This window comes from Trachypithecus francoisi, unplaced genomic scaffold, assembly GCF_009764315.1.
Source record: "Trachypithecus francoisi isolate TF-2019V2 unplaced genomic scaffold, Tfra_2.0 Lachesis_group5, whole genome shotgun sequence".
Classification (NCBI taxonomy): domain Eukaryota; kingdom Metazoa; phylum Chordata; class Mammalia; order Primates; family Cercopithecidae; genus Trachypithecus; species Trachypithecus francoisi.
The window spans coordinates 129,605,075-129,618,058 of NW_022681470.1; the positions used below are offsets into that span (position 1 = coordinate 129,605,075).

Sequence of the window (12,984 nt, forward strand, 5' to 3'; positions counted from 1 at the left end):
GTGAGCTGAGATCTCACCACAGCACTCCAGCCTGGGTGACAAAGCGAGACTCCGTCTCAAAAAAAAAAAAAGAGAATTTCACCAGACATGGTGGTTCACACCTATAATCCCAGCACTTTTGGAGGCTGAGGGGGGTGGATTACCTGAGGTCAGGAGTTCGAGACCAGCCTGACCAACATAGAGAAACCCTGTCTCTACTAAAAATACAAGATTAGGCCGGGTGCGGTGGCTCACGCCTGTAATCCCAGCAGTTTGGGAGACTGAAGCGGGCGGGTCACCTGAGATCGGAAGTTTGAGACCAGCCTGACCAACATGGAGAAACACCGTCTCTACTAAAAATACAAAATTAGCCTGGCGTGGTGGTGCATGCCTGTAATCCTAGCTACTTGGGAGGCTGAGGCAGGAGAATTGCTTGAACTCGGGAGGTGGAAGTTGCGGTGAGCTGAGATGGTGCCATTGTGCTCCAGCCTGAGCAACAAGAGCAAAACTATGTCTTAAAAAAAAAAAAAAAAAAAAAAAAGGCCGGGCGCGGTGGCTCAAGCCTGTAATCCCAGCACTTTGGGAGGCCGAGACGGGCGGATCACAAGGTCAGGAGATCAAGACCATCCTGGCGAACACAGTGAAACCCCGTCTCTACTAAAAATACAAAAAAAACTAGCCGGGCGAGGTGGCGGGCGCCTGTAGTCCCAGCTACTTGGGAGGCTGAGGCAGGAGAACGGCGTAAACCCGGGAGGCGGAGCTTGCAGTGAGCTGAGATCCGGCCACTGCACTCCAGCCCGGGCGACAGAGCAAGACTCCGCCTCAAAAAAAAAAAAAAAAAAAAAAAAAAAAAAAATTAGCTGGGTGTGGTTGCGCATGCCTGTAATCCCAGCTACTAGGGAGGCTGAGGCAGGAGAATCACTTGAACTGGGAGGTGGAGGTTGTGGTGAGCTGAGATTGCATCACTGTACTCCAGCCTGGGCAACAAGAGCAAAAACTCTTGCCTCAAAAAAAAAAAAAAATTCAATTTTTCAATCTTTTTTTTTTTTTTTTTTTTTGAGACGGAGTCTTGCTCTGTCGCCCGGGCTGGAGTGCAGTGGCCGGATCTCAGCTCACTGCAAGCTCCGCCTCCCGGGTTTCACGCCATTCTCCTGCCTCAGCCTCCTGAGTAGCTGGGACTACAGGCGCCCGCCACCTCGCCCGGCTAGTTTTTTTTTTTGTATTTTTAGTAGAGACGGGGTTTCACCGTGTTAGCCAGGATGGTCTCGATCTCCTGACCTCGTGATCCGCCCGTCTCGGCCTCCCAAAGTGCTGGGATTACAGGCTTGAGCCACCGCGCCCGGCCCAATTTTTCAATCTTAACTATTTGCTTACAAGTCTTCCTCTGGCTTCAATTTATGACTGAGAAAAAAAGTAAGTAATTTACAAAGCAACAGTTCTCTTAAATAAAGAGAACATTTATTTCTAAGTTAGGTAGCTCAGGAAAATTACTAAACTTCATTTAAAAATATTACATCTGAAAGGACCCTTTGGAATTGTGGTTAAATTAAAATGAAGTTGCCAATGGTATTGATTTTTTAAAACTCCACATTGGAGCTAGATGCAGTAGTGTGTGCCTATAATCCCAGCTACTTAGGAGGCTGAGGTGGGAGTATCACTTGAGCCCAGGAGATCAAGCCGAGCCTAGGTAACACAGTGAGTCCCTGTCTCAGAAAAACAAAAATCATTTGCATTGGCTAATAGTTTTAAATCTTTTTTATACAGATAAGCTGGCATTGGTAGTTTTCTCGGGAGCCAAATCAAACTTTCTATTACAATTCAGTGTCACTCACTAGTCATTTTGAATAAATGAAATGACAAATACTTAGAATTCTCATATTTAAATGAGATATAAGCTTTAAAATATTTAGATACCCTAGAACAGCTAGAAAAAGATACAGTACTGTAGGAAATGGGAATACTATATGGAAAAAAACCAAATACACAAATCCAATTTTATGGATGAGAGCCAATATGAAGATTAAGTTTAAAATCTCCACATACACTACACTCCAGTTTGGGTGACACAGCAAGACTCCATCCCAAAAAAATAAATCAAATACAATAAAATCTCTACATACATCATATAGGCAAACTCATTAACACAAATCCAAGTACTATTACTGGGATAGAACAAACAGCATATCTTATCTTTTTTTTTTTTTTTTTTGAGACGGAGAAACAAGAGACAGGGAAAGGCAAAAAGGGAGAGTCAAAGGACTCATCTCAGGAAGGTGGATTTTTTTTTTTGAGGAGTCTCACTCTGTCACCAGGCTGGAGTGCAATGGTGGCATCTCGGCTCACTGCAACCTCTGCCTCCCAGGCTGAAACGAGTCTCCTGCCTCAGCCTCCAGAGTAGCTGGGACTACAGGCACGCGCCACCATGCCCAGCTAATTTTTGTATTTTTGGTAGAGGCGTGGTTTCACCATGTTGGCCAAGATGTTCTCGATCTCTTGACCACATGATCCTCCCACCTCAGCCTCCCAAAGTGCTGGGATTACAGTTGTGAGCCACTGTGCCCAGCCAGAACATATCTGATCTTTAAATCAACTTGTTGTGAAGTTTAGAAGTAGGCAATTGGTTTGGCTTTTTAGGTTATGGCCAGGGGTCCATACTGTGAAAATTTAATGAAGATTAATATATACTAAGACTTTTCCTTTATCTCATAACTGACAGGAATGCAACAGAAAACATTCTGAAATACTTTATTCACAGAAACCAGCTCTCATTGGTATTTTTTAAAAACGTAACAAGCCACTACAGCTATTCAGGCACAAAAATATTATAGCAAATAGACTGAACAAGTATTGGTATGTGAAAATTATGAAATTCAGGGAAAAAGTATTGTCCTTAAATATATGTAAAAGATCTTGGCCAGGCACAGTGGCTCACACCTATAATCCCAGAACTTTGGGAGGCCGAGGTGGGTGGATCACCTGAGGTCAGGAGTTCGAGACCAGCCAGGCCAACATGGTGAAACCGTCTCTAACAAAAAAATATATAAAAAATTAGCCTGGCAGGGTGGCGGGTGCCTGTATTCACCGCTACTCGGAGGCTGAGGCAGGAGAATGGCGTAACCCGGGAGGCGGAGCTTGCAGTGAGCTGAGATCCGGCCACTGCACTCCATGGGCGACGAGACTCCGTCTCAAAAAAAAAAAAAAAAAAGATCTTGGCCAGCACAGTGGCTCACACCTATAATCCCAGAACTTTGGGAGGCCGAGGTGGGTGGATCACCTGAGGTCAGGAGTTCGAGACCAGCCAGGCCAACATGGTGAAACCCGTCTCTAACAAAAAAAATATATAAAAAATTAGCCTGGCAGGGTGGCGGGTGCCTGTATTCACCGCTACTCGGGAGGCTGCGGCAGGAGAATCACTTAAACCTGGGGGCGGAGGTTGCAGTGAGCCGAGATTACACCACTGCACTCCAGCCTGGGTGACAGAGCCAGACTCCATCACACACACAAAAAATTATATATATACACACACACATATACGTAAAATAGCTCAACTGAAGAGACTTGAAATCTGAAATGATCACGATTTTATACATCTCTCTCCTATATGTAATGGCAAAGAATTAGTAAGTATAACATAAAGCTTACATACCTTGTTATATAAATAACAATTTGAGAACATTGTATTGAAGTCTTCTATACATTCTGAAGCCTTCACATAATATTTATTCTCCAAGCGCTTCTTAATTGTATTTAAATCCATTGGGTTTTTTATAATGGTATAATAATCCTATAGTTTTGAACAAATTCTAAATGTTACTAAGAAGGAATACACTACAACCATTGATATACAAAGAAATGTAATACACTATACACCTGTAACTAGAGAGAGAAACTGATTATCTTTAAAAAGCCATATTCTGGCTGGGCACAGTGGCTCACGTCTGTAGTCCCAGCACTTTGGGAGGCTGAGGCAGGAGGATCACTTGAGGCCAGGAGTTCAAGATCAGCCTGGCCAACATGGTGAAACCCATCTCTAATAAAAATACAGAAAATTGGCCAGGCGTGGTAGCTCACACCTTTAATCACAGCACTTTGGGAGGCTGAGGTGGGTGGATTACCTGAGGTCAGGAGTTCAAGACCAGCCTGCCCAACATGGGGAAGTCCTGTCTCTACTAAAAATACAAAAATAAGCCTGGCGTGATGACGTGTGCCTGTAATTCCAGCTACTCGGGAGTCTGAGGCAGGAGAATCACTCAAACTTGGGAGGCAGAAGTTGCAGTGAGCCAAGATTGTGCCATTGCACTCCAGCCTGGGGGACAGAGCAAGACTCCGTCTCAAAAAACAAAACAAAACAACAAACAAACAAACAAACCCAGAAAATTAGCCAGGTGTGCTGGCGCATGCCTATCTTCCCAGCTATTTGGGAGGGTGAAGCCCAAGAATCACTTGAACCCAGGAGGCAGAGGTTGCAGTGAGCTGAGATCATGCCACTGCACTCTAGTCTGGGTGACAGAGCGAGACTCCGTCTCAAAAAAAAAAAAAAGGCCATATTCTAGAAACTAGAACCTTTAGTAATGAGAAACAAAGCTGACTGCTATGGCATTATTTTTAGATTTTTTTTTTTAAAAAAAGCCAATAAAGATGAACAAAGATAAGAATTTCAGAAAAAAATTATCCTTGAAAATAAAAATGGCAGGAGAAATAAGAACCTTGTTTTTATGGAGTCTGACTCCATAGAATAAAATCGTAGCTTCAAGTTGACTAACTATATTGTAAACTACTCAACCATTGCATTACTGAATGGCTAAAAATTCCTAATGTAAGACCTAAAGTCAAATTCTGTATGTGATGTGACCAAGCCTGCCAGGAAGTGTCAAGAGAAACTTCACGGAAAAGGTAAAATTCAGGATAACTCTGCATCCAAAAGGTGAAGTGACATATACTATAAGAAAACATGCCGGGCGCGGTGGCTCAAGCCTGTAATCCCAGCACTTTGGGAGGCCGAGATGGGCGGATCACAAGGTCAGGAGATCAAGACCATCCTGGCTAACATGGTGAAACCCCATCTCTACTAAAAAATACAAAAAACTCACCGGGCGAGGTGGCGGGCGCCCGTAGTCCCAGCTACTTGGGAGGCTGAGGCAGGAGAATGGCGTAAACCCGGGAGGCCGAGCTTGCAGTGAGCCGAAATCCGGCCACTGCACTCCAGCCTGGGCGACAGAGCGAGACTCCGTCTCAAAAAAAAAAAAAAAAAAAAGAAAACATGTATTACAATTTATCACAACTTATTAAAATAAGAATGCGAATGCTCAGAAAAATAAGCTTTTTTTTTTGGAAAAAAATTACTCATTGGGATAGACTTTAGTGATGCTAAATAAATCAGGTATTTGTTAAATATTTTTGTATTTTTAATTTTTGGAGATGGAGTTTTACTCTTGTTGCCCAGGCAATGGCGCAATCTCAGCTTACTGCAACCTCTACCTCCACCTTCGAGAGATTCTCCTGCCTCAGCCTCCTGGGTAGCTGGGACTACAGGCATGTGCCACCACACCTGGCTAATTTTGCATTTTCAGTAGAGACGGGGTTTCTCCATGTTGGTCAGGCTGGTCTCGAACTCCCAACCTCAGGTGATCTGCCCACTTCAGCCTCCCAAAGTGCTGGGATTACAGGCAGGAGCCAAAGTGCCCAACAAATATGATTTATTAGAGACTAGCTATGTCTTACAGATATTTACAGGATTTTTTTTTTTTTGAAACATAGTTCAAGACATACATACAGGCAACTTTAGTTTCACAGCATCCACAGGACGTTGAAAAGGCCATGAAAAACTATGCTTCCATAAATCCTTTAGGACAACTTTTTGTAGATACTGAAGTTGATTTGTCAATCGCCCATTTTTCTTGGTATTTATATACTCTGGTGGAGGAGGGTTAATAATAATAGCTGTTTGTCGACTTGGCAGAGACATTCTTAACTGCTTCGAATCCTGCTTACAAGTACATGTCCTGAAAAACAAAAACTGAGTACTTCAGAAGCACTTTAGGAATGGTTTCCACAGGAGCTGAAAAGTGTTATTCAACAGTAACAGAGGCCAGGTACAGGGGCACAGGCCTGTAATCCCAACACTTTGGGAGGTCAAGGCGGGTGGATCACCTGAGGTCAGGAGTTTGAGACCAGCCTGGCCAATGTAGTGAAACCCCGTCTCTACTAAAAATACAAAAATTAGCCAGGCGTGGTGGCGCACGCCTGTAATCCAAGCTACTTGGGAGGCTGAGGCAGGAGAATCGCTCAAACCCAGGAGGCAGAGGTTGCAGTGAGCCAAGATCGTGCCATTGCACTACAGCCTGGGCAACAAGAGTGAAACTCTGTCTCAAAAAAGAGTAACAGACACTGTATTTTAAAGCACATGATGATTAAGACAGGATTAAAAAAAACAAAAAAAAAGCCAAATGGCAAAAGAATCAATTTTTAAACAAACTTTTTCTATATAAGTAGTAAAAGTTTTACTATATATGCCTTAGTCTTGGATGTTTTAAATTATTTCAACATCTCAGTCTTTCTGCCTTTCAAAAAAAACACAAGTTGAGGTCTTAGCAGGAAAAGTCTATAAATTCCTAGTAGGAAGAAATAACAAAACGTTAAAGACACGATCAGTGTGTAAGTATTCTACAACTGTTAATTCAACAAAGAGAAAAGCAAAGCAAAAAATTTTTCTGCCTAATTTAAAAAAAGTGATTTATTTATTTATGGTCTCTCTCTCTCTGAGATGGAGTATCACTCTGTTGCCCAGGCTGGAGTGCAATGGCGCGATCTTGGCTCACTGCAATCTCCACCTCCCAGGTTCAAGCGATTCTCCAGCCTCAGCCTCCCAAGTAGCTATGACTGCAGATACATGCCACCATGCCCAGTTTATTTTTGTATTTTTTGGAGAAAAATTTGGAGAAAAATTGTATTTTTGGAGAAAAATTGTATTTTTGGAGAAAAATACAAATTTGTAAAATTTCTATTTTTGCATTTTCTGGTCTCAAACTCCTGACCTCAGGTGATCCACACACCTTGGCCTCCCAAGGTGCTGAGATTACAACCTTGAGCCATCATGCGCAGCCAGAGTGATTTTATTTTTATTTTTCTATTTTTATTTATTTTTTTGAGATGGAGTCTCACTCTACCGCCCAGGCTGGAGTGCAGTGGCACAATCTCCACTCACTGCAACCTCCGCCTCCTGGCTTCAAGTGATTCTCCTGACTCAGCTTCCTGAGTAGCTGTGATTACAGGCACCTGCCACCACGCCCAGCTAACTTTTATATTTTTAATAGAGGCAGGGTTTCACTACATTGGCCAGGCTGGTCTGGAACTCCTGACCTCAGGTGATCCGCCCTCCTCGGCCTCCCAAAGTGCTGGGATTACAGGTGTAAGCCACTGCACCCGACCCAAAGTGATTTATTTTAAAACCAAATTTATTAGAGTAAAATGTTACTCAGTGGCACATATTGCTACATCTAGAATAAAATATTTTAAATTTCATAGATGTTTCAGAAAGACAGTATTTAATATTCCTAGACAGCATCATTACTTTAAGGATAAAAATGGTACTACCAATGTACACATAATACGTCAAGTACATGAGCAAAATGAAAAGTAGTTATGAAATAATTTTGTCCACTTTTAGAGACCAGTGTTAACAGCCAATAATATATCTTTGTCTGCATTAAAGTAGTATTAGTTCTCACCTCCTGTTGCATATTAATCACTTGTAGATATTTTTGAACTGTGGCATAATACATACCAAAATTTACTATATTAACTCTTTTTAAGTGTACAGTTAAGTATATTCATGTTTTTTGTGAAACCAATCTCTAGAACTTTTTCATCTGGCAAAACAGAAACTCTATGCACATTAACCAACAAATCCTCATTCTTCTGTCCCGCCTGTACCTAGCAACCTAGCAATAAATATATATACACACACACACATATATATATATACATACACAACATACTTTCTGCAGTCTCATGGTTTCATTTTCTACTTTTTTTTGAGTCAGGGTCTAACTGTCACCCAGGCTGGAGTGCAATAGTATGATCTTGGCTCACTGCAGCCTCAAACTCCTGGGCTCAAACGACTCTGCCACCTCAGCCTCCTGATTCTCTGGGACTATAGGTACATGCCACCATATCCAGCTTTTTTTTGTATTTTTTTGTAGAGATGGGGTTCTTCTATGTTGCCTAGGCTGGTCTCGAACTACTGAGCTCAAGCAATTTGCCCTCCTTGGCCTCCCAAAATGCTGGAATTACAGGTAAGCCCACGGTTCCCTGCCTCATTTTCTACATTTAATTTTTTATTTGGAATTACTTTCTGCTGGTATCTTTGGCTACAGACATTTCCCAGCCTTGATTTTTTAAAAAAATACCTTGCCACACAAAAAACTTACACAAGGATGTTTATAGCAGCTTTATTCATAATTGTCAAAACTTGAAAATAACTAAGATGTCCTTAAGTAGGTGAAAGGGTAAATACACTCTACTACATTCATGCAGTGAAATATTATTCAGTACTGAAAAGAAATGAGCTATCGGCTGGGCGTGGTGGCTCACACCTGTAACCCCAACATTTAGGGAGGCAAAGGTGGGCAGATCACCCAAGGTCAGGAGTTCAAGACCAGCCTCGGCAACGTGGTGAAAACCCATCTCTACTAAAAACACAAAAACTAGCTGGAAATGGTGGTGAACACCCGTAATCCCAGCTACTCAGGAGGCTGAGGCATGAGAATCGCTTGAACCAAGTAGACAAAGGTTTCAGTGAGCTGAGATCCCACCACTGGACTCTAGCCTAGGTGACTGAGCGAGACTCCTTAAAACAACAACAACAAAAAAAAACACATGAGCTATCAAGTCACGAAAAGACATCGTGAAAACTTGAATGTCATTCTCAAAAAAAGGCAAAACTTGGCCAGGCGCGGTGGCTCATGCCTGCAATCCCACTACCTTGGAAGGCTGAGGCATGTGGATCATCTGAGGTCAGGAGCTCGAGACCAGCCTGGCCAACATGGTGAGACCACCCTATCTCTAATAAAAATACAAAAATTAGCCAGGCAATGTGGTGCATGCCAGTAATCCCAGCTACTCAGAGGCTGAGGCATAAGAATTGCTTGAATCTGGGAGGTGAAGGTTGCGAGCCAAGATGGCCCCACTAAACTCCAACCTGGGTGACAGAGTGAGACTCTATCTCAAAAAAAAAAGACAAAACTATAGAGATAGTAAAAAGATCAGCAGTTGCTAGGGGTTTGGAGAGGAAGGAATAGGCAGAGAACAGGGGATGTTCAGGGCAGTGAGATTATGTTGTATGATATCATAATGGTAGATCCATTTGTCAAAACTCATAGAATATACACCAAAACAGAAACTATGTAAACTATTAATGTTGGGTGATGACATGTCAATGTAGGTTCATTGATTGTAACAAACGTACCACTCTGGTGCTGTACTTGAAACGGGGTAGACGGGAACACTATATTCTGCTTAGTTTTGCTGTGAACCTAAAATCCTTTAAAACATAAAATCTTTTTTTTTTTTTTTTGAGACAGAGTCTTGCTTTGTTGCGAATGCAGTGGCACGATCTTGGCTCACTCCAAGCTCCGCCTCCCAGATTCAAGCCATTTTCCTGCCTCAACCTCCAGAGTAGCTGGGACTACAGGCACCTGCCACCACGCCCAGCTAAGTTTTTGTATTTTTAGTAGAGATGGGGTTTCACCGTGTTCGCCAGGCTGGTCTTGATCTCCTGACCTCGTGATCCGCCTGCTTCAGCGTCCCAAAGCACTGGGATTAGAGGCATGAGCCACCGCGCCCGGCCAAAAATAAAATCTATTAAAACACACATACATACAAATCCTCTCCCATTATGTTCAGTGCTAACACAAGTTTTTGCTCTCCCACAAATCCTAAATACCTTAAAATATTCCATAATTCCATATCTCTCACTGGCCTTCCTCAGTTACCTTCCTAGACTTCTCTGCAGTATTTAACATGGCTAAGTACATAGTACCTATAAATTACCTATAAGTCTTTTTGCCAAAAATGTGCAATTGAATGTAATCAAGATTTTATTTCTAATTTTAAAATTTTTTTGGAGACAGGGTCTTGCTGTCACCCAAGCAGGAGTGCAGTGACTCAATCATGGCTCACTGCAATCTTGAACTTCTGGGCACAAGGAATCCTCCTGCCTCAGCTTCCTGAGTAGCTAGGACTACAGGTGTATACCACCATGCCTGGTTAATTATTTTTTCAGGGGACCGGGGAAGCCAGAGTCTCACTGTTTCCCAGACTGGTCTCAAATTCCTGGCTTCAAGTCATCCTCTCACCTCAGCCTCCCAAAGCTTTGGGGATTACAGATGTGAACCACCATGCCAGCCTAATCAAGCTTTTTAGATTTAACTTTTATTTTACAGAAAATTCAGGGACTTAGAGCTGTGCTATATGATGGCCCCTAGTTAACTATAACAATTTAAATTTAAATCACCCAAAACTTAACAGAATTAAAAAACTTAGCCACATTTCAAGTGCTTAATAGCCACATGTGGCTAGCAGCTACTGTAGGAGACAATGCAGACAGATATAGAACATTGCCATCACAGCAGAAAAGTTCTAAGGGACAGTGCTGGAATGGCCTGTTTTGCAAAAGTCAAGGCATTACAGAAAATAAGAAAAATGACTCTACATTAAGATCCATGACATACAACTCAGGAAAAGCAGGCGGGGGGTGGGGGGAGGGCGGGAAGAGCCATGCTAGCCAAACTCAATTGGTTATTCTATATCAAATCTTGGTTTTAAAATATCAGCCATATTTCCAGCCAGAAAGGTGGCAAAGAAAAAGATCAGTCGGCCGGGCGCGGTGGCTCAAGCCTGTAATCCCAGCACTCTGGGAGGCCGAGACGGGCGGATCACGAGGTCAGGAGATCGAGACCATCCTGGCTGACACGGTGAAACCTCGTCTCTACTAAAAAAATACAAAAACTGGCCGGGCGCGGTGGCTCAGCCTGTAATCCCGCACTTGGGAGGCCGGACGGGCGGATCACGAGGTCAGGAGATCGAGACCATCCTGGCGAACACAGTGAAACCCCGTCTCTACTAAAAATAAAAAACTAGCCGGGCGAGTGGCGGGCGCCTGTAGTCCCAGCACTCGGGAGGCTGAGGCAGGAGATGGCGTAAACCCGGAGGCGGAGCTTGCAGTAAGCTGAGATCCGGCCACTGCACTCCAGCCTGGGCGACAGAGCAAGACTCCGTCTCAACAAAAAAAAAAAAAAAAAAAAAAAAAAAAAAATACAAAACTGGGCGAGGTGCGGAGCCTGTAGTCCCAGTACTCGGAGGCTGAGCAGGAGAATGGCGTAATCTGGGAGGCGGAGCTTGCAGTGAGCTGAGATCCGGCCACTGCACTCCAGCCCGGGCAACAGAGCGAGACTCCACCTCAAAAAAAAAAAAAAAAAAAAAAAAAAGAAAAAGAAAAAGATCAGTCATAACAAACATTTTGAGACAACTAGGGAAATCTAGGGGATTGTTCATCTTGATAGATGTAATAGCAAGGTGTACAGAAAAAAATGTTAAGTGTTGCTTAAAAAACACTTGTGAGGTCATATCTGTAATATATCTTTAAAAGGCTTGTGGGAAGAAGGCTATATAGAAAAGCAAACATGGCAAAATGTTGACAACTGCTGACATACAGAGATGTTTTTTGTATTATTTTACCTTTCTGTATGCTTGAAAATTTTAGTAACAGCCTTAAATACACTGTAATTGAGGGCCACAGATGGCTTGAACATGAATGGACCAAACATTAACAAATAATTCTGATACCATTATCACTGGGCAAAATAATAGCTAATATTTGATAATCTGATTATCTTCTCAGTGGTGAATTTTCTGTATTTCTTGGCTGCAGGCCCTGGTTTCTAGTGTGAAGCTCACTGTCCAGCAATATATGACTAAAAATTTTTCTTTTTATAATTTATCCACTGTCATTACCCATCTTACTGCTTCAATTACTTTAATCTGTTTCTTTTAAACATTTAAAAATGCACTTATGTGGCTTTTTATACTTTGCAAATTTCTATGCTAGACAGCTGTCAATTTTACTATTTCACTTTCCCTAAAGCCTTTATTACTAATTTTAGCTCTTAATTTTTAATAACAAACGGAAAAAGCCACCACAAGAGTCCTATAAAATAACCCAAAAGAGGTTTATGTTGTTGTTTTTTTAGGACAGAGTCTCACTCTGTCTCCCAGGCCGTAGTGCCATGGAGCAATCTTGGCTCATTGCAAACTCTGCCTCCACAGCTCAAGAGATTCTCCTGTCTCAGCCTCCCCTAGTAGCTGGGATTACAGGGAGGCATTATACTACACCCGGCTAATTTTTGTATTTTTAGTAGAGATGGGATTTCATCATGTTGGCCAGGCTGTCAAACTCCTGACCTCAAGTGATCCACCTGCCTCAGCCTCCCAAAGCACTGGGATTACAGGATTGAGCCACCATACCCAGACAATTTTCATCTTAATGGTGGGTCCTAATCACTTGTGAAGTGTCAGAAGTAAACATTTTGGTTAATTTAAGGTTCTAAAAAGCACTTACACTTATATTCCAATATGCCACCTTAAGGAGGGAAAAAAAGTACAGAGTTACCATTATACTGGCAACTATAATCTGCAGTCTAACCCATCTAGGTGAAAGTCCTCTGTTGTTTTGTTTTGTTGAGACAGGGTCTTGCTTTGTCACCCAGGCTGGAATGTACGATCACCGCTCACTGAAGCCTCGATCTCGGGCTCAAGCCATCCTCCCACATCAGCCTCCCAAGTAGCTGGGATGACAGGTGCATGTCACCACACCTGGCTAATTTTTGTAATTTTTTTTTTAGTAGAGACGAGGTTTCACCATGCTGCTCAAGCTGGTCTTATTAAACTCTTGGTCTCAAGTGATTCTCCCACCTTGGCCTCCCAAAGTGCTGGGATTACAGACGTGAG

At 42.6% G+C, this 12,984-nt stretch overlaps 1 protein-coding gene across 5 annotated transcripts in view; it reads right to left on the reverse strand.

Annotated features, from left to right (window-relative positions):
• Positions 1-12,984, reverse strand: part of BRDT (bromodomain testis associated) — a 73,739-nt gene that overhangs the window by 55,920 nt on the left and 4,835 nt on the right. For all 5 annotated transcript variants that reach the window (XM_033197376.1, XM_033197378.1, XM_033197375.1 and 2 more), the window contains 2 exons: positions 5,753-5,981; positions 3,626-3,763 (listed from right to left, as the gene is read on the reverse strand). In XM_033197376.1, coding sequence (XP_033053267.1) covers positions 3,626-3,763; positions 5,753-5,944 — 330 coding nt within the window. In that variant the 5' untranslated portion in view covers positions 5,945-5,981. The remainder of the gene's footprint in view (positions 1-3,625; positions 3,764-5,752; positions 5,982-12,984) is intronic.